At 41.0% G+C, this 19,349-nt stretch overlaps 2 protein-coding genes across 8 annotated transcripts in view; one reads left to right on the forward strand and one right to left on the reverse strand.

Annotated features, from left to right (window-relative positions):
- ranbp2 (RAN binding protein 2) overlaps positions 1-4,330 on the forward strand; it is a 19,113-nt gene extending 14,783 nt beyond the window's left edge. For both annotated transcript variants that reach the window (XM_025063808.1, XM_025063809.1), the window contains 9 exons: positions 54-230; positions 720-809; positions 946-1,121; positions 1,245-1,500; positions 1,667-1,756; positions 1,867-2,024; positions 2,100-2,373; positions 2,668-3,023; positions 3,345-4,330. In XM_025063808.1, coding sequence (XP_024919576.1) covers positions 54-230; positions 720-809; positions 946-1,121; positions 1,245-1,500; positions 1,667-1,756; positions 1,867-2,024; positions 2,100-2,373; positions 2,668-3,023; positions 3,345-3,650 — 1,883 coding nt within the window. In that variant the 3' untranslated portion in view covers positions 3,651-4,330. The remainder of the gene's footprint in view (positions 1-53; positions 231-719; positions 810-945; positions 1,122-1,244; positions 1,501-1,666; positions 1,757-1,866; positions 2,025-2,099; positions 2,374-2,667; positions 3,024-3,344) is intronic.
- The window catches only part of LOC103392281 (general transcription factor IIF subunit 2), a 31,887-nt gene continuing 16,045 nt past the window's right edge, over positions 3,508-19,349 (reverse strand). Inside the window, exons 5-11 of one of the 6 annotated variants that reach the window (XR_003052183.1) lie at positions 10,794-10,875; positions 9,116-9,215; positions 8,551-8,694; positions 4,812-5,015; positions 4,508-4,596; positions 4,177-4,209; positions 3,508-3,644 (exon numbers count right to left, since the gene is read on the reverse strand). Coding sequence is in view for 1 of the 6 variants with exons in the window: in XM_025063812.1 (XP_024919580.1) it covers positions 4,881-5,015; positions 8,551-8,694; positions 9,116-9,215; positions 10,794-10,875 (461 nt within the window). In the remaining 5 variants the exon portion in view is untranslated. Of the gene's footprint in view, positions 3,645-4,176; positions 4,272-4,507; positions 4,597-4,626; positions 5,016-8,550; positions 8,695-9,115; positions 9,216-10,793; positions 10,876-19,349 lie in introns of those variants that run through there. The other 5 variants (XR_003052185.1, XR_003052184.1, XR_003052181.1 and 2 more) reach the window with 5 other exon arrangements.

Raw genomic sequence — 19,349 nt, forward strand, 5'->3', positions numbered from 1 at the left:
CCTGCTGCTGTTGGTCCTTTCCCTGTCTGACTATAACTCCGACTGTGTTATAGGAGGCCAACAGGCCAAGGAGGAGAGCCAGGAGTCGGATGATGACTCTGAGGTGGAGGTGGTGTATGTAAGAGAACCCACTGCTGAACAGGCAGAACTGGCCAGGAAGCTGCTGCTGCCTCTCACCTTCTTCTGCTACAAAAATGATCCAGGCTACTGCAGCGACGACCAGACTGATGGTGAGAGCCAATCACATGAAGCAGATATTAAAGTCATGGCAGTCAAAGATTTATCATTTTGAAAAAAAAAGAGATGTTTTTTTCTATTTAAAATAGTGTGTAGCAGGGGAAAAATGTGATGTTCAACTAGAAAACAAATATATAGTGTGTTGAAGTCTGGCACAGAGCATCAGAATGTGATGTCATCAGTGGAGTCTCTTATTTACTCCACTTATATATATCTTATATATATGTATATGTATATATCTTATACCAGTACTTTTCAACATGTGGCCCAAGGGTCAGTAAAGAGGTCAAACAGATATGAGACAGGAAGTAAAAGTAGAAGAACCAGTAAAAGTAGAAGAACCAGCCCTTTTTTTTTTTTAAATAAACCTTTTAACGTAATGCAGAGGTTGTTTTTTTTAGTGAGGAACTCAACACGTTGTTCCTGTCAACATGATGAATGTACAGTATATTAATGTTTACTCTGACTGTGAATATTTACAGATGAGGATTATGAGTCTGCAGTAAAAGCTCTGAATGGAAAACTCTACGCTGATCCTCCTCAGAAACAATCTGCTGCAGTCTGTACTGACGGTATGTCTGCCTCCTTCTTTTTTTTTTTTGTCTTTCAAGTAGTAGTATTTTAATTTAATTCAATTTTGTCTTAAGTAGTATTTGTTATTCCACCTGTACCAAACCTTTAACACACGTGTTTCTGTGCTGCGACCAGAGCCCGACTGCCAGGTGATGTGGGAGAAGAAGCCGACACCGGTGGAGGAGGAGAAAGCCAAAAGTCTCCAGCTTCCACCGACGTTCTTTTGTGGCATCAGCACCACCGACAGCGACACAGATCATGACAAACCTGAGGACTTTGAGACTGAAGTCCACAAAGCTCAGCAGGCACTGGTACAGAAAAAAGTTTTTATTTAAATTACTGGTGTGGGCAGACCAGATGTGGAAATGTTTTTTGTTTGAACCAGAAAATAATAACTTTAATTTCTGTCATTTTATTTCTGTCCTTCGATGCAGGAGGCCCAGTTGAAGTCGGGGAGAAGATCCAGCAGAACCAGAGAACCAGTAACACCAGATCCAACGTCCAGCAGCTCAGACATCGCAGTGACAGCAGCACCAGTGGAGCAGAGCTCAGAGCAGCCAGTGGAGACTCCGAGTGAGGCCCAGAGCAGCAGCAGCAGTAGTGGTCCAGTGGACCTGTCAACAAAGAAAAGCCCAGAACCAGAATCCAACCCTGTCACTGCAGCTTCTACCACCACCACCACCACCACAGGTACGGACCAGTCACTTGTTACTGTCCTCATGGTTTAGTTTAAATACTTGATCTGAAAATAAATACATTTCATTAATTTAATTTTTTTTTTTTAACTTTGAGTTTGATTTAGTTTATATGGCATTCAGTTGAATATTTAACTCTTCCCCTGTTGTTGGCTCCACAGAGGCCATCAACTTCAGCTTCAACTCAGCTGGTGGATTTTCATTTGCTGACTTGGCCAAAACGTCAGATGAATTTGCATTTGGAACCCAAGGTTGGTTGAAGTCATTTCTGTTTGTTTATTTATTTATTTTAACTGTGTGTGTCATTGTGTCACCACGTCGATCGTGTTCACCACATATTTGGTCTTGAATCTCACGTTAGACTCGAACTTCTGCTGGGACGACGCTGGAGCCATGCTGTTCGGCTCCGCGGCAGCCTCGGCTCCAAAGAAAGACGGCGACGATCAGGGCAGTGATGAAGAGGAGGAGGATCCCAACAACGTGGACATTCACTTTGAACCCATCGTCTCACTCCCGGAGGTCGTACAGTGACGTGGATTATTATCCGGTCGGTGAAGACACACCACTGACCGTCTCATCGTGTTTCATTCTCAGGTGGAGACCAAGTCGGGCGAGGAGGACGAGGAGATCCTGTTCAAGGAGCGGACCAAGCTCTTCCGCTGGGACAGAGACCTCGGCCAGTGGAAGGAGCGTGGCGTCGGCGACATCAAGATCCTCTTCCATCCAACCAAACGTTTCTACAGAATCCTGATGCGCAGAGACCAGGTTCTGAGGGTGTGTGCCAACCACATCATCTCACAGGCCATGGAGCTCAAGCCCATGAATGCTTCAGCTAATGCCCTGGTGTGGAGTGCAACCGACTACTCAGGTACTGACACACTCTGTATTTCTCTGTACTAATAGATTTATGTTTTAGTTAGTGCTGTTTGATTAAGAAAAAAAAAACACAATTATTTGGGACAGCGTCACATTTATTTCACATTTTGAACAGCAGATGTGACGACCTGAAAACCAGTAAAATAAATAAGTTGTTAAAATTAGTTTAAAAGTAGAAATGATTTTGCAGCATTTGACGAAATAATATAATGAAAACTTGTCTTTGTTTTTCTTTGACATAATCATCTTTTTTATTTTTATCTTTACCCCACTCCCCAACCACCAGAGGGCGAGGGCGCGGTGGAGCAGTTGGCGGCCAAGTTCAAAACCCCCGAGATAGCCGAGTCCTTCCAAAAGATCTTCTGCGAATGCCAGAGCAGAATAGGACAAACCGGCGACGACAGCTCCTGCGTCTTCTCGCCACAGATGTCCAGAATCCAGGAGCACTCCAGAGACACTAATCCACGGGTGTTTCTTAAAGTGGCAGCTGACGGAGAAGAGCTGGGCGTCATGACCGTCGAACTCTTCTCCCACGTCGTTCCCAAAACTGCAGAAAACTTCAGGGCGCTCTGTACGGGAGAGAAAGGCTTTGGACTACGGAACTCCATTTTCCACCGAGTCATTCCAGACTTCATGTGTCAGGTAAGGAGATCCTGAAAAACAAAATAGTCAATTTTAATCCTTTTTTTATCTTAGCTTTGACACAAATCCATTGATTTAAATAATGTAGTTAGTTGCATCAAATTTGTATCATATCTTTTTACAGTTTTACATCAGACGGTATTTCTTCCACATTCAGCCAGTTAGACTTAAAAACTACAAAAGAAATTGCATGTTTTTAGTCCAGAAAATATGGTTATCAAATATAAAAGATTCTCATGCAGTACCTTAACTGACCACCAGCTTTAGTACACCTACTGTATTTGTCTTTTGTGTTTCTCACCTCACACATTTCCTCCTCAGGGCGGTGACATCACCAACAGTGACGGTACGGGAGGCAAGTCCATCTACGGCAGCAAGTTTGAGGATGAGAACTTTGACATCCGACACACCGGCCCCGGGATCCTGTCGATGGCCAACCGCGGACGCGACACCAACAACTCCCAGTTCTTCATCACGCTGAAAACGGCCGAGCACCTGGACTTCAAACACGTGGCTTTTGGCTGGGTGCGAGACGGCATGGACGTGGTGCAGCAGATGGGGGAGCTGGGCACCAAAGGAGGCCCGCCCACAAAGAAGCTGGTCATTACAGACTGCGGCCAGCTGTAGCAGCACCACCTCAGGTTAATCACGTACAGGTCAAGTAACAGTTACAACATTACAAGTCAAGGACTGTGGCCGCGGCTCTGCTAAACCTGGACCCGTAGACTGACTGGAGAGGTCGGCTCTGATCACGTGACTGGAAACGCCTCAACACAGCATTTAGAAAATAATTCTGATTACATTAAAGTAATTTGTGATTACAGGGTGTCGTACCTGAGGGAGCAACCCTACTGTTGAAATTCCATATTTGTCAATAATTTGTCACAAATGTTTTGTGTGTGTATATTGTAAATGAACTCTTTTATATCGCCTTTTTTTTTTTTGATCGTGCATGTTTGCTTCACTTGGGTGTTTGTCCTCTCTTTTGGAAAAGTCTTAACGTTGACTAACACTTGGTGGAGGTTTGTTATGTGGGTTTGAACTGGCCTTTTTTGTCCTAACGATGCCTCTGTTCTCATCAGCATCCACTGGGTTCTGTCTGTTCACCTATGTTTGACAATGTGTGGATAAGTCAACGTAAAGACTTACTCACATTTTCCTCCTGGAATCATCTGGTCACGTTGCCCTTTGAAAAAGTAAAGAGGGTAAAGTACCACCTGAGATGATCCTCATTGAAAGAGTTGGTTTCTGTGTCACCAAAGTAGAACATTTAATAAAAAATTAAATAAAGTTGCTTTACAAATTAACGCGGTTTAAGAGGTTTTTCATGTCTATATGTATTGTGTGTATTGTCCTTCAAAATAATTACAATAGTTACTAACTCAAAGTCATTAGTTGACTGTAAAATCTGAAAACTGATCAAAAACCAGAACTGTCAGACCAGTCTGATTCACTACATTGAAATAGACAAAAGAAGAACTCACAGTTTTTTGCTGAACACTGTGGAGGTAGTTTTCATTTTGTGTCCCAAAAAACACCAAGGAAAATAATGCGCTTCATCTCGAGTGGCTACCTGCAAAAAGAAAAAAACAAACATCGGGGCGAAGAGTAGTGTGACATTTATTCAGATCCAAATGTGTCAAGTTCATCAAGGACAATTTAGACGAGTGTAAATAGAAAAACGGTTTTCAGTGTTTCTGATGTAATTCAATGTCTTCAGAGGAATGAAAACCAAAAAAGGTGTTTCAGTGAAACTTAACTTTAACCAAAGGCACCCGAGTGTCTCACCAACATAAACCAGCTCCAAAACTCCGAGGTGGAGATGAAGAGTCTCCAGCGAGGAGGCCGTTGCTGTGACTAGCTGCTCTTCCTCTCCTCCTCTTCCTCGGCCGACTGATAGTGTCGATACTCCGGCTTCAGCTCCCAGGTGCTCTTATGAGCTCCTTTGCTGTTGTACGTCCCGATTTCCCTCATGATTTCTTTGAGGTAGGTCTGCAGTGGAGAAAGACAAAGACGAGAATTAGCTCTAAATTGTACAGGATGTTTCCCATGATGCCACATGTTTTTCTCCCTATAAGGATTTAGTGGGTTTTTTTAGCTTCATTTTTCGAATAATAATTAAAAAAAAAAAAAACCCACAGCAGAATACAGTCAAGCTGTCGTAAAAGACCAATTTCTCCACCGACCACTGGGTGTCTCTGTTGAGCCTACGGAGATACCGGCGGCTTGTGTGGATAAATCAGACTTGTCCTAATGGGTAGATCTCTCACTTTGGTTCTGGTTAATTTGTGTGTTAGCCAAGTGCCTTCACAGAGAAGTGATGGCGTGGAGAGTATTGCGGTGTTTGACTCCCACTCAACCGATGGTTATGCAATCAGATGCAATCAGGGAGGGAGACGAGGACCTGGAGGTCTCATCAGCACCTACACAGGGCTGTTCTTCACCAGCTGGAACTAATCCACTGCTCTGTTATCGATTCAGCCTCTGTGTGTGTGTGATTTTTTAAACTATCCTCTTTAATACCTTTTTCTGGTATATACTCTTTAAAAAACAACCAGTGAACCATATGTCAGCCTGGTCCAACACCTTATAAGGAACCGTGTTTTAGTGAATTACTACAATTATATACGTTGCTGAATGATAGCCTTTAACTGGCTGTGCTTTAAGCTGATTTTTTTTCTTCCTCTCACTAAAGTTATTTGTCTAAGACCACCCCCTCCACCCCCGCCACTATTATCTCTTGATAATGACAAAGGTCATTATGAGATTCCTTGGGGTCTTTAAACGCCTCATGAAAACGTCGCAGAAAAAGCTGATTTTTGTTTTAAGTTTTCATTGATGTTTTTAATCATAAATCGCAAAAATGCATCAAAATGCGTAAATCAGCGGTTCTTAACCTGGGTTCGATCGAACTCCAGGGGTTCGGCAGATGACAAGACACACACCCGACTCGTGATTCGTGACGCGGCAGAGGACAAGACACACACCCGACTTGTGATTCGTGACAACACGCCCCCCGCTTGGCCACTACAGAAGGGTTCGGTGAATGCGCATATAAAACTGGTGGGGTTCAGTACCTCCGACACGGTTAAGAACCACCTGCTTAAACGTTCTTCTTCTTTGCGATTGTTGTTCAAACACCCCCATTTTAGCACCAAAGTTGGACTACTCCGTCTAACTGCGCATGTGCGGACAGGAAACCAGGAAGAGAAGCAAAACAAACTTGTTGGCGCGATGTTGAACTCAACGACACGGAGTTTTTCCCTAATGGAGCCGAGAAGAGAAGAAAACGAGGGGAACGGCAAACGGGAAACTTTTATACCAAACTTTGTAGTCAAACATTCAGTCAAACGAGTTCACTTTTCTACCGATGACGTCAGACATCAACAGCGAGAACCGGACCCTCCTCCTCCTCCCGTCGTCGGTAGCAGCGGCCACTCTTCGTCGTCAAATCACGTGAGTACAGAACTATAAACGGTAGCAGCGGCCACTCTTCGTCGTCAGATCACGTGAGTACAGAACTATAAAGTTCATTAATGTTGATAAATGTTTGGGTAATTTACACAAACAAGTGGCCGAGGCCATCTGCTGCCCCCCGTCTGCCATTTACTGTACTAGTGCTGTCCACCTACAGTACTTTGATAAACAGAAATACTGCAGCTACAATATAGTATGTTCTAGGGGCCAATGGTTCTCAAACTTGGCATGAGTACAACTATTGGCACACAGAGAAATCAGATTATTATTATTTTTTTGGCATTGTCAAATTAGTCTATGGACAGTCAATTCAGCTGGATCGCTTTTGTGTGTGTCACGTTGATATACTATAAGATATAATGAACAAAAATGCTATTTTTGTGGCTCTGGTTTATGAGAGGTTACACAGTTCTAACAAACATTGATCTGGGTTAGAAATAGTGTAAGGATTAAAGTTGGCCATACATTTCTGTTGGAACTAGGGAATGCATCATGTCTATGTGAAATGCTCACGTAACACAAACGTGTGTTTGTGTGTACGTGTGTGTGTGTGCTGAAATGTTGGCTTTGATTCAGCCACATCAAATGCTGTGATCAAGCATGAACATCCTGCTGTGGGCGTTTTGGTCAAATATAACAAAGTCCGTTGGATAGTGGGCAGGTGTGGTGTGGTGTGTGTGTGTGTGTGTGTGTCAGTGTGTTCCTCACCACTGGTTGTTTGGTGATGTCCACGAGGTCTTTAATGTTGTAATACTGGTGCTTCTCAAAAGCGGAGAAGAGCATGTCCAACACCACCTGACGCTCAGCCCGCACCATCTTCCCCTCAGATTTCTTTTTCTTCTCGTACTCCAGCTTGAATACAGACGGTCAAATGTTCAGTCAACAAAGACAACAGACAGTAATGGAAGAAATACCACTACTACTAATAATGTTTTGTATTGAGTTAATTGCCTTAATGTTCATTTATTATAATATTGACAGCAAAGTAACAACACACATTTTATTTGTGCTGATGAGTTAAAGTGAAGTCTAATTGGTGATAATTAAATCATTTCTGATTGACTTTGTTTGTGGTTTTCTTTCAGTTTTTTTTTCATTTATTGTAGCACAGATTTTCAATGTAATGTTAAAAAAAAATGTAAACAAACTAGAAAAGAACCATGTGGTGTCGTCTGTATCCACACATAATAGATGTTCAGTGAAAGCACTTGTTTTGTGTTTCTATAGTCACACATGTACATGTACACACATACACACACACAGAACTCACATTGAAATCGTGGTTGGCCACTGGCTTGAAGACAGTAGTGACCGCTCTCTCCAGCTGCTGTGATAAACGCTGAGGTTTGGTGGATTCTTTAATCTGCAACCTGAGACACACACACACATACAGTGGGACATAGACAGAGAGTGAGTCGGATGATGTCTGCCATGTTACTGAATTCCAACTGACAGTGGAGTCAACTACTGCTGTCTGCAGCTGTTGTCTTTTTGTGTTGCTTCTAAATATTATTATTTTTTATTTAACCAAAATTATTCCATGGTAGCTGCGGGATTATTGAACAACTTCTTACTTGTTATACAAGTTATTCTGCAAGAAATCAGATTATTATTATTTTTTTGGCATTGTCAAATTAGTCTATGGACAGTCAATTCAGCTGGATCGCTTTTGTGTGTGTCACGTTGATATACTATAAGATATAATGAACAAAAATGCTATTTTTGTGGCTCTGGTTTATGAGAGGTTACACAGTTCTAACAAACATTGATCTGGGTTAGAAATAGTGTAAGGATTAAAGTTGGCCATACATTTCTGTTGGAACTAGGGAATGCATCATGTCTATGTGAAATGCTCACGTAACACAAACGTGTGTTTGTGTGTACGTGTGTGTGTGTGCTGAAATGTTGGCTTTGATTCAGCCACATCAAATGCTGTGATCAAGCATGAACATCCTGCTGTGGGCGTTTTGGTCAAATATAACAAAGTCAGGTGGATAGTGGGCAGGTGTGGTGTGGTGTGTGTGTGTGTGTGTGTCAGTGTGTTCCTCACCACTGGTTGTTTGGTGATGTCCACGAGGTCTTTAATGTTGTAATACTGGTGCTTCTCAAAAGCGGAGAAGAGCATGTCCAACACCACCTGACGCTCAGCCCGCACCATCTTCCCCTCAGATTTCTTTTTCTTCTCGTACTCCAGCTTGAATACAGACGGTCAAATGTTCAGTCAACAAAGACAACAGACAGTAATGGAAGAAATACTACTACAAATAATAATAATGTTTTGTATTGAGTTAATTGCCTTAATGTTCATTTATTATAATATTGACAGCAAAGTAACAACACACATTTTATTTGTGCTGATGAGTTAAAGTGAAGTCTAATTGGTGATAATTAAATCATTTCTGATTGACTTTGTTTGTGGTTTTCTTTCAGTTTTTTTTTCATTTATTGTAGCACAGATTTTCAATGTAATGTTAAAAAAAAATGTAAACAAACTAGAAAAGAACCATGTGGTGTCGTCTGTATCCACACATAATAGATGTTCAGTGAAAGCACTTGTTTTGTGTTTCTATAGTCACACATGTACATGTACACACATACACACACACAGAACTCACATTGAAATCGTGGTTGGCCACTGGCTTGAAGACAGTAGTGACCGCTCTCTCCAGCTGCTGTGATAAACGCTGAGGTTTGGTGGATTCTTTAATCTGCAACCTGAGACACACACACACATACAGTGGGACATAGACAGAGAGTGAGTCGGATGATGTCTGCCATGTTACTGAATTCCAACTGACAGTGGAGTCAACTACTGCTGTCTGCAGCTGTTGTCTTTTTGTGTTGCTTCTAAATATTATTATTTTTTATTTAACCAAAATTATTCCATGGTAGCTGCGGGATTATTGAACAACTTCTTACTTGTTATACAAGTTATTCTGCATCCTGACAAAGCTGCAGACAAACAGTACTACCATTATATTGATCTCAGATACAATGGTCCTGATGATGTATTACAAACTCTTACTTGAGTTTTTGTCTATGCATGAATTCGTAAATGGTGTAGAAAATGCCATTTTATATATATATATATATGTATATATATATATATATATATAAAGATAAAGATAAAATATGCTTACAGTGGAAAGAAATAACCTGAAAAGTAAATATATATATATATTTATATATATTTGTATATATGTATATATGTGTGTATATATATATTTATATATATATATATACACACACATATATACATATATGTGTATATATAAAAAAAAATATATACACATATATGTATATGTATATATATATACATATATATATATATATTTAGAGGTTAGGTTATTTTTAGGTTATCTTTTATAATTATAAAAAATTGAACATTATTTTTAAAAGAGACTGGCTGAGTTCCCCGACACTAAATCTGTTCAAGATAACGCTGCTTGAATTGCAAACATATGTCAAACTATCCTCCGCTGTCACATTAGTAGCACTTATCGTAGTATGTGCTGCGGCCGATCAGTGCGAGTCGTCTTCTACAATAGAAATGAACAGTGCACACTGACATGATGTCCTCTGCAGTCTGTCGTGGTGCAGGAACATTTGTCAGCTGCTGTCCAAATGTTAGATAATAATGATTTAAAAAAAAAAAACTACAGGCAAATTGAAGCCTCCAATGTTTCAAATCTGAGCTGAAACAGAGGTTGAATCGAAGAATTCAAACTGCAAACTGTGTCTCTGTGATGCTGTTGCTATAGCGATACCATCCAGTCCCCCAGGTTGGAGAACTGGGTTTCCAGTAAAAATCAGTTTTTGAGCATTAAAAACATTGGAAACAAAAAAACAAAAACAAAAAACAAGGCCAGAGTAGATGAGAGTGTTTAGTTTACAGCCGTCAACGCGGCTTTTCTTCTTCTACTGGATCAAGTCCACGCCACTCCAGCAGATTGTGTTTTGTCCAGAGGTTAAAGACACAAAGTGAAGAGCAGAGTTTGACAGAACCAACGCAGCCGTGTTAGCGCTAATGTGCACATTTGTGCCATTGTGATTCTTCAAACTTGATGATTTATTCATGTGTGTGCCGAGCGCCGCGCTCCTTCACTGTAGTGGATTATTACAGTCTGCTCTCCAAAAATCAACTCCAGACGCCTACACCGTGTTTGACTTCACTCAGAGGGGAACAGTCGGCCGGGGTGTCTTCATGAGACGGCAGGAATCAGCCAATATTAGAACTAAGTCGTCTCCTCTGAATTTTTAATGTCTCCGACAGAACCGTTCAAGTTCACTCACTTCTTCAGCTTCATGTAGTTGTCGTTGACGACCGGTCTGCACTCGGCTCTGTGAACCACCATCCCCTCCAGACTGATCCCATCTACACAGAGACAGAGAGAGAAAGAGACGATGATTGCTTTTCAAAAACCTCACTTATCAGCCAGACTGTAAAAGGAATAACACGTCTAGAAAGACATTACGAAAAAAAAAAAGAACTCAGTCCATAAATTATATATATATACAAATAGGATTTTAACAGTAATGTTTAACACCATTGGAAGTTGACTGAAAGTTTGTTTACCATGCTTTTTACTCTAAATGCAACTTTTAAAACAAGGATGAACTACAGTCAGCCTTCAGTTGGTGCCAAACCTTTCACGTGTGGACCCAGATTCATGACCTTTTTGACCCACTTCACGGGAATAATTGTGACACGTGCAAATTTGTGCAGAGTATTATGACATTTCTAATTAGTTTCACTGCGTCACATTTCATTTTTAATAGACTAATCAGACCAACAATTATCAAATCAATTATTGCTGACCCTAATAGACCCTTCACGGCCGTGTCTCTAGGTCCTGACCCGGTGTCTCTCCACTCTGACACCAAACCTCAGTGAGTCAGTGAAAAATAACTTACAATTCAGGCTGTATCACGATAGGTATCACGATACAGGGGCAACAATACAATATATTGCAATATGCTGCAATAATATAGGCAAGATAACTTTTTTTAAAGCAAAATAAAATGAACCAACGCAATTAATATTTGCATGTTAATTTTTTAAAAACAAAATTGATACATTCCTGTAGAATATCGGTATAGTATTGTGAAACAAAATATCGTGATATTTCAGTGTGATGATGTTTTCTTACGTCCCTAATTACGATGAATACGCTCTTTTTTGTCCCCTCCTTATCATCAATTCAAGCTTTTAATTTATTTATTTATTTTAAATTAGTAAAATTGGAATCGGACCGACCGAGAGTCCAGCTGGTTAGTGTTGGCGGATCATTGGCTGCTGCTCTGTCTGCTGTGCATTGTTGTGTGATTTGGCATCATTTGTCACTGGATACAAATAGTGGTAGAGAAGCTACAACATTTTAGACCGGACAGTGGAGACAGAGAGATGTCGACGGAGAGGTGTGGAGGAGGAAGACATTCCGACACATTTCTTGTTTTTTTTTTCCTCAGTGGAGGATCCTCAGGTGTGACATTCTGTTAAAAGAGAGTTTGTCAAACCTGATGGAACAGATGTTATTTCTCTCCTTTGCTTCAAGGCTCTTTTCACCCACATCTTTTTGTCAATGCCCCCCATAAAAAATGCAGGTGCTGAGCAGCAAAGAGAAAAAAAAAATAGGAAGGAAAAATAGATGAAAAGCCATCGGCGTTTATCCATTTTATTTTGTTATCTTTGTGCTGAACTTTCTCTGGGTTTTTTTCCCCCCAGTGATTCTAACACTATTTTCTATGTATTTGTGCTAATGCCTTCTGTTTTCATCTCACTCACAAATATGAATATATTCTTCTGTACTTTCAACTACATAGTTTTTGCGAATATTTGCTATGATATCTGGTTTAGAAACAGTGGCTCCGTCTAACAGACAGCAGGCTGAGGTGGAGGAGATAAAAACGCTGAGATTTCCACAGGGAGTGAACAGGATGGACGGGATCAGACATCAGTAGATCAGAGGGGCAGTTAGGGTGGAGCAGTTTGAGATGAAGTTAGAGAGGAGGGGTAATTGTTGGAGAAAAAAAAGATAGTTACTGAGCTCAGAGAAGATTCATGGATGTGGTGAAAGAAGACATGAGGAGATTGCTGGTGTAACTGTGGAGGAGGGCGGGGACAGGGTTGGGTTGGAGGCAGATGTTTGGCTGTGGTGATTCCTGAAGGGAGCGGTCGAAAGTAGAAACAGAAGATTCTTAAAAATAGTATTTTTTACTCTGATTCCAGATTCCAAATCAATTCCAAATTAATGTAGAAATATCATATTTCAAGCTTCATAGAGTTGGTGGAGTTTAGTTGTTGCCGTGCATCTAGAACAGGACTGCAGTGAAGGTGTTGAACCACAACAGTATTTATCTGTCAACAATCAACTCACAATCACTATTTGATCTGTGTATGAATGAACGGTGGAATTATTAAATATACAGAGCACATCATTCCGTTGGTGTATTAAAATTCATTATAAATTAATAGACACCATTCCCATGTTCATTTTGACAGCTCTAGAAAAAATAAATCTGTTTCATCCTGAAACAAAGGCACATCTAACCCTCCAGTAAAACAGGCACAGAATAAACGACGCCCACGTGCAGTGTATCGTTCATAGATATTAGTCAGACTAACAGTGTGGTTGATTTGTATTTTAATGTTGAATAGATTTAAGGTTAACAGTCGGAGCACAGTGGAACAGAGGAGAGTCAAACTGAGTCAAACTTCCTCCGTGGCTTTTGTATTTTCCAGTGCAGTTGTTGACAACAGGCAGAATTGCAGCCGTTTAGTTTCAGCCTTGACACGTTCAGTGTTGACAAAAGCCGAACAAAAGCAACCTCGCCATCCCACATCACCATGGCTACCGGCAAATACCACCTGACGTCACATGTCTCGCTACATTCCGTCAAGTGGCTGCGAGGGTCAGCTTCAGTTTTACCGACGCTCCACAGCCGCTTTCCACACAAATGGATGCAATTATACAAAATTAATGGCTGGTGTGTGCCAGGGCTGTTGCCAGGAACGCACCCACACACACGTGAAGCACATGTGCGCTCGCCACATAAATGTCCCCGCTGTGCAGTGTTTACAGGCCAGCGGGGTCAAGGTCGCCAACAAATGAGTGCTGATTGGTTCCTTTCTGCGTGCAGCTCTCCTCGTTTTCTATCTCCAGAATCCAGTCGGACAAAAAAAAAGCCCTGAGAGAAGAGCTTTACTTATTGTGGCCGGTGTGGGTTCACAGCTGGGCACAGAAAGTCACTGTAGCTTCAGGCTTCTCTGGTGTATGTGGGAGGAACCACAGGAAATGGAAAAAATCGTCCGTGCATTGCCGATATTTGGCCAGTGTCTGAGGCTGAATCTTTGTCCCTGATCTGACGCCAGGTTGACTGAAGATGTTGGTAGATTAGATCAGTCTATGAAAATTTAATGTGTACTGAATGGGCAATTTTTAAATCTGACATAGAGCAGTGGTTCTCAAACTTCTTATACTCTCCGAGTACCACCATGATGACCAACATTAGCATATAGCAGCGTAGGCCTTCCCTGTTAGCTTCCACCACAGGAGAGATGTTTATAAAGATGTTTGTTTAAATGTTGTATTAACTGTGCATGGGATGTTTCAGATTTATTCAATTGAAAATGTAAATGTGAAAAAATATGAATTTTTCCCGCGTACCACTAGAGAGCGCTTGTGGTACGTGTACCACAGTTTGAGAACCACTGACATAGAGTACAGTATACGGAGGCTGTTTGAAGTTTTATGATAAAGCAGTGTTGCGGTGTACAACTCCCCCTAACTGTACAAACTCAGTTTAGTTTCTTGCAATCTTATATACAACTGGCGAGGAACATTTACAGTAAAAGTACATTTGGCTAATTCTTTTAATCCTAAGGAGAGAGAAATGAGAAACAGAAGACAGAGAGAGAGAGAGAGAGAGAGTCAGGTCACTCATCCACCCCCTCACACTCATCTTTACCTCCATCTGCTTCGAGGCCCTTCCTTAGAGTTCTGACCTTCATAATGTGAAACGCAAGAAAAGCAGCTTTTTCGCCCACCAGTCTTCCATAATTCTAGATAAATTCAAATACGCACAGCCTGCCTGCATACACACACACAATGTACTGTATGCTGAAGTTGCAGTACAAAAACAATCAGCTCCTTAATCAATATCCAAAACGGCCACTGTACGCTGTAAAAGCATCACCGACACATTTGATTCTCCAGTCTTAAACATTTCCTCACTGTTTTTTTTCTCTCTCTCTCTCTTACAAACATTAGCTGTGACTCATTTCACGTGTTGCTTCTGTTTCGGAGCCTCGGGCTACTCCTCCCGACCCTGAGCCTCAGCTCTGACACTTACACAACCATTCTGACGATTTCTAAGCTTTTTAAAAATAACATTTATTTTACCCCTGAGTCTGGCTGAGTTCTACCTGGAGCTTGAACTCCTGCTCTGAAATCACACTCTTAAGAGGGTTTTTTAGCTTTGAGCTATTATCCTTTGGAATGACATTAGAGGCAAAAAGCTCATGCCAACAAACAAACTATAAACAGTTTCTAAAAATCCAACAAACACTCAACTCCATGATGCAGTCATGTTTTTAAACCATATTTGTTAGGTAAGTATATTTGTTAGCTAAGCCATAGCAAATGCAGTGGTAGGGCTTAAATGGTGCACTCTTTTTGTCAACCGTGAACTGCTTCGTTACAGAACGTTAGCTGAACACATGATAGTAGAAGAATTTTTTTTGTTTTTTGTGTAAGAATTTCAGTTTTACTCTGCTGTTTCACAACTCTTTTCCGATGTGTTACTACAGACAAACATAGATTTATGTTTCACTGTATTTCAGAAACGGTAATATGGTGAGATTATGGTAAAGGATCTAATTATTTTTGACTTTTTTTCTGATACTGAACATTACAATCTACTGTTCAACTTAACTGAGTTTGCCCGTTCTTTGCCCAGTCACAGTCTGAGCTCAGTGAGCAACACATCAGTGTGTGCAGCAGTTACTGGAAAATTACTGGAAAGGATTTCAACCACTTGACAACCATACACTAAAATGTGGAGAGTGAAATCATTCACAACAGCAAGAAAATGTCTGGGTGAAGGGATGTAAGGAACAGACTCCAAGGAAACGATGACACATTTTCTGCTAAATTACGAAAAATTCAAACTCTGGCATTTGAGATTTGACAGAGAAACTGACTCACTCGCCACATTGTTCTGCAATAAGCCATCTGTACGAGGCAGCAATTCAGCCCTTATATGATGATTATTTTTGCTGAGTCAGCGTCTGTAGAATGCTCTGGTGGAATCAATATTTGGCAATGCTCTTTGTGCGCTTGTGTGTGTGTGTGTTCGTGGTGAAGTTACACCGGTAGGGACATTTTTAATGAAAACTCTTTTGCTGTAGGGACACTTTGTTCTAGTCGAGACATATTGAGATTTAAGATTGGAGTTAGGGTAAAGATTGAGATTAGGCATACAGTATATATATAGATATATATATGTGTGTGTGTGTGTGGTAGTGAGGCTGAAGGTAACGTAACGCTAAGCTGCGACCCAAAAAGTTAGCTTTAGAGCATGCTTCAGAGCTTCGATTCATTCTTCGCTTTTGTGCTAAACGTTTGCATGAAGTTTATTTTTAAGCCTTGAACGCGACGTTTGTCTGAGTGCCTCTTGGTACCAGCCTTCTAACCTATATGATTGCGTCTCTGATGTCATCGCTAATGATGGTGTACAGGTGCATGTGATGGGATAATCATGCAGGCGCTATTTATAGGCACGTGCGGCTGTGCCTATAATGTACCGACAGCTCCTCCAGACTCGAACCTCGGCGCCAAAAAGCAGCAGTTGATGTGACTGACAGCAGACAGACCTATTGATATGCAAAAGGAGGGAAAACGGCAACGAAACCACAGCAGCTCACATCAGGTTCAGTCTGGAGTTACTGTTCTCCTACACTGCAATTAGCCAAACAGAGAAAGTTCACAAGTTTCTTAGTTTAACTCACGCACACACACACACACACAGAGGCAACGATGCACATGCGTGACGCTGTGTTTTCGCTACACGATAATAACAAGGAGGCAGCAGGACAGGAACCAGGGGTGTGGAGGTGGGTTATGCTGCAGATTGGATCTGCAAATACAATTTTGTATTAGACTCCATCTCCGCTGAGGCCGGAGGCGTCTTCATTAACAAAATTTAATGATTTCATTCATTAAGCATGAAGTGCTTATCTAATACCACCAACTGTAATCAGCCAACTCCTGGTTCTGGATGAGGTTCCATCCTCATAGAGCAGATACGCCACCGACACTGATAAGGCCCAGCTGGCTGTGCAGTGAACCAGACTGCTCTCCGTTAAACGTTTCCTTGGTTTCTGGCATTTCTTCCCCAGTGGACAAAAGGACATGTTTTGTCTCCAAACTTAATTAGTTATTCTTATTTTTTTACAAATTTATATTCATCATAGTTATGGATATATGATTTAAAGATGTTCAGCACTGTGTTAATATTTTAAGTTACTACTTTTACTTTAAATACTTAACCCTCCTCTCCCCCTCTATTTCGTTTTTTGAAATTTAAAACAAAAGATATCATAAGGGTTGCAGACCTAAGACAGCACAGCCCCAGCTGCTGTAAAGCTGGGTGAATTATTGGCACCATCAGTTCTGGATTTAGCTGTTGCTCTAATGCTGCAAGAAGACTTTTTCAGATGACACTGAAGGCATCACTGTTCTTCTGATTGGTTACTTTAGCTTCTCGGGGTTAGCTAGGGAGAGTTGTGACAGTTGTAGTCATAGTGAAAAGCTCTTTTTACAGCTCGATTCCCATCACAACCCTGAGAGTCATCTGAACTTGATAAAGTTGCCAAACGTCGTCACGACAAGGGTTTTAACGCAGGTATTTACATGTGCACGTACTGTAGCAAAAACACACAGTGATACAGGGGACAGACTCTCATGATAAATCAAGCCAATGATTGACAGCTCCGAGTACATATGAGACCCTATTTTAAGTGGTTGCCATGCCAGCTTCACAGCAGTCGGCAGCTCCGTGTTACGCCACACACTTCTACAGCAGCTGTATGAATAATTCAGCAGCGTTGAGAGGAGGAACAGAATCCTCATTCACCTCGTTTCAGGAGATTTCATTTAACACGTTTAAGTGCACAGGCTAAACAGTTGTGACAGACCCTCGCTCACTTTGAAGATAGCGCTCGTCTTTAACGACCCAGCTTCAATGAAAAGGAAGCCGAAAGCGGGTCAAACATCCCACAATGCTCTTTGCTGCATCTCGGCCTAGTTTGCAATTCCAAGGCAGCGTTGTTGACGATGACGGCACTAATCGCTTACGATTAGAAAAACACTACGGGGGCCAAGAAAGATGTTACTCTGGGGTCTCATCCCAGATAAAAACAAACTCAAACACCAGTGTTTCAGCTGTTATCACCTGCTATCACTCAGTTACAACTGACGAAAGGCTTTTCACTACAGGCTGTCAATCAAGTAAAATATTAAATTGACACAAATTTTACGACAATCACAAAATGACTGCACTTTTTTTTATCAGTTCTAAATTTAACTAAAGATTGATCATTTCGGGGTTTTATTATGTTTATATGAGAAATGTGTTGCTTTTGCGCAAATGTGTGTTTAATGTTACTGCAACAGTCGAAAACAAGGACAAATATAGTTCAAAATACTCTTCAGGTTTAGTTGTATTCCGCCCCCTACTGTATCTGTACTGAATCTACTCCCATTCCGCCCCCTACTGTATCTGTACTGACTCCTTACGTCCTGATGCACGATTCATTTTCGTATTTGGCAAAAATCATCGTAAAGTTTTTTTTTTCATATTCTATTTGTGTGCATTTTCAAATGTTTTAAGTATAGAATAGATTGTCCTGTGATGTGTTAATAATCCTCTTCTTCGGTGACGAAAGTTATATCGGAAGTAAACTTGAAATCGACTCCGACTCTGTTGCTGTGCACTGACAAATGCTGCCACCAGGCTGGTCGTTCATCAGTGCCAGACTTCAGCGTTAACAGCTGATAAATAATGCAAATTCACTGGCACTGCTTTCGTAAAGAAGGCAACAAACCATCTGCAATGAAATACATCTGCAGGAAAACTGCTAAAAATGAAGCGGTCTGTTCCACTGAAATGTGTCAGAAATAAAATAATTTCTGAAGTTTCTTATTCATCCCATCATTAAAGGTTCAAGTGTTCGTGCTGGTCGTCGGTCATCCAGGTCATTTCATCCTAAGAAGCTCAAGTGATTTAGCACTTTTAACTAATGATTAATAAATAATCAAACAACAACAGTTCTACAAACATGAATGCAGCATAAAAACAAAGCGCTGTACCTGACATTTCTAACTGAAACAAACAAACAAACAAAAAAGAGAGAATCCTCTGTGACACGTTGGCTGTTAATGAGCCGTCTGCTGTCGTTCTTCTTTTCCAGAGGAGCTGGAAAAAAAAATCCCTTAAGTCAACAGTGCAACAGATTGGCCCGTCTGAAACCTGGCCTTCATAAACACACCACTATTGATTTTAATTGGTCAGACCAGGACCTTAAAGACCGCACCACAACCAATGAACAGTAAACATTCAAAAGGACAGATGACTGTCTGTTAGGTTAAGAGAGGGGGCTTTTTTAAAAAAAAAAAAAAACAACGAAAAAATAAACATAAATTCATTTCCTGTTCTTTTCATTTGCATAAATAAGTGCAGCAGCCCACTTATCCCTGTCATCACCAAAGACACGCTGTTGAAAGCGTGCCAGTGAACCCCCTGAAGTAAAATAGATCTTTCTGAATCCAGTTCATCAAGAAGTACTGT

This window comes from Cynoglossus semilaevis, chromosome 16, assembly GCF_000523025.1.
Source record: "Cynoglossus semilaevis isolate Cse_v1.0 chromosome 16, Cse_v1.0, whole genome shotgun sequence".
NCBI lineage: Eukaryota > Metazoa > Chordata > Actinopteri > Pleuronectiformes > Cynoglossidae > Cynoglossus > Cynoglossus semilaevis.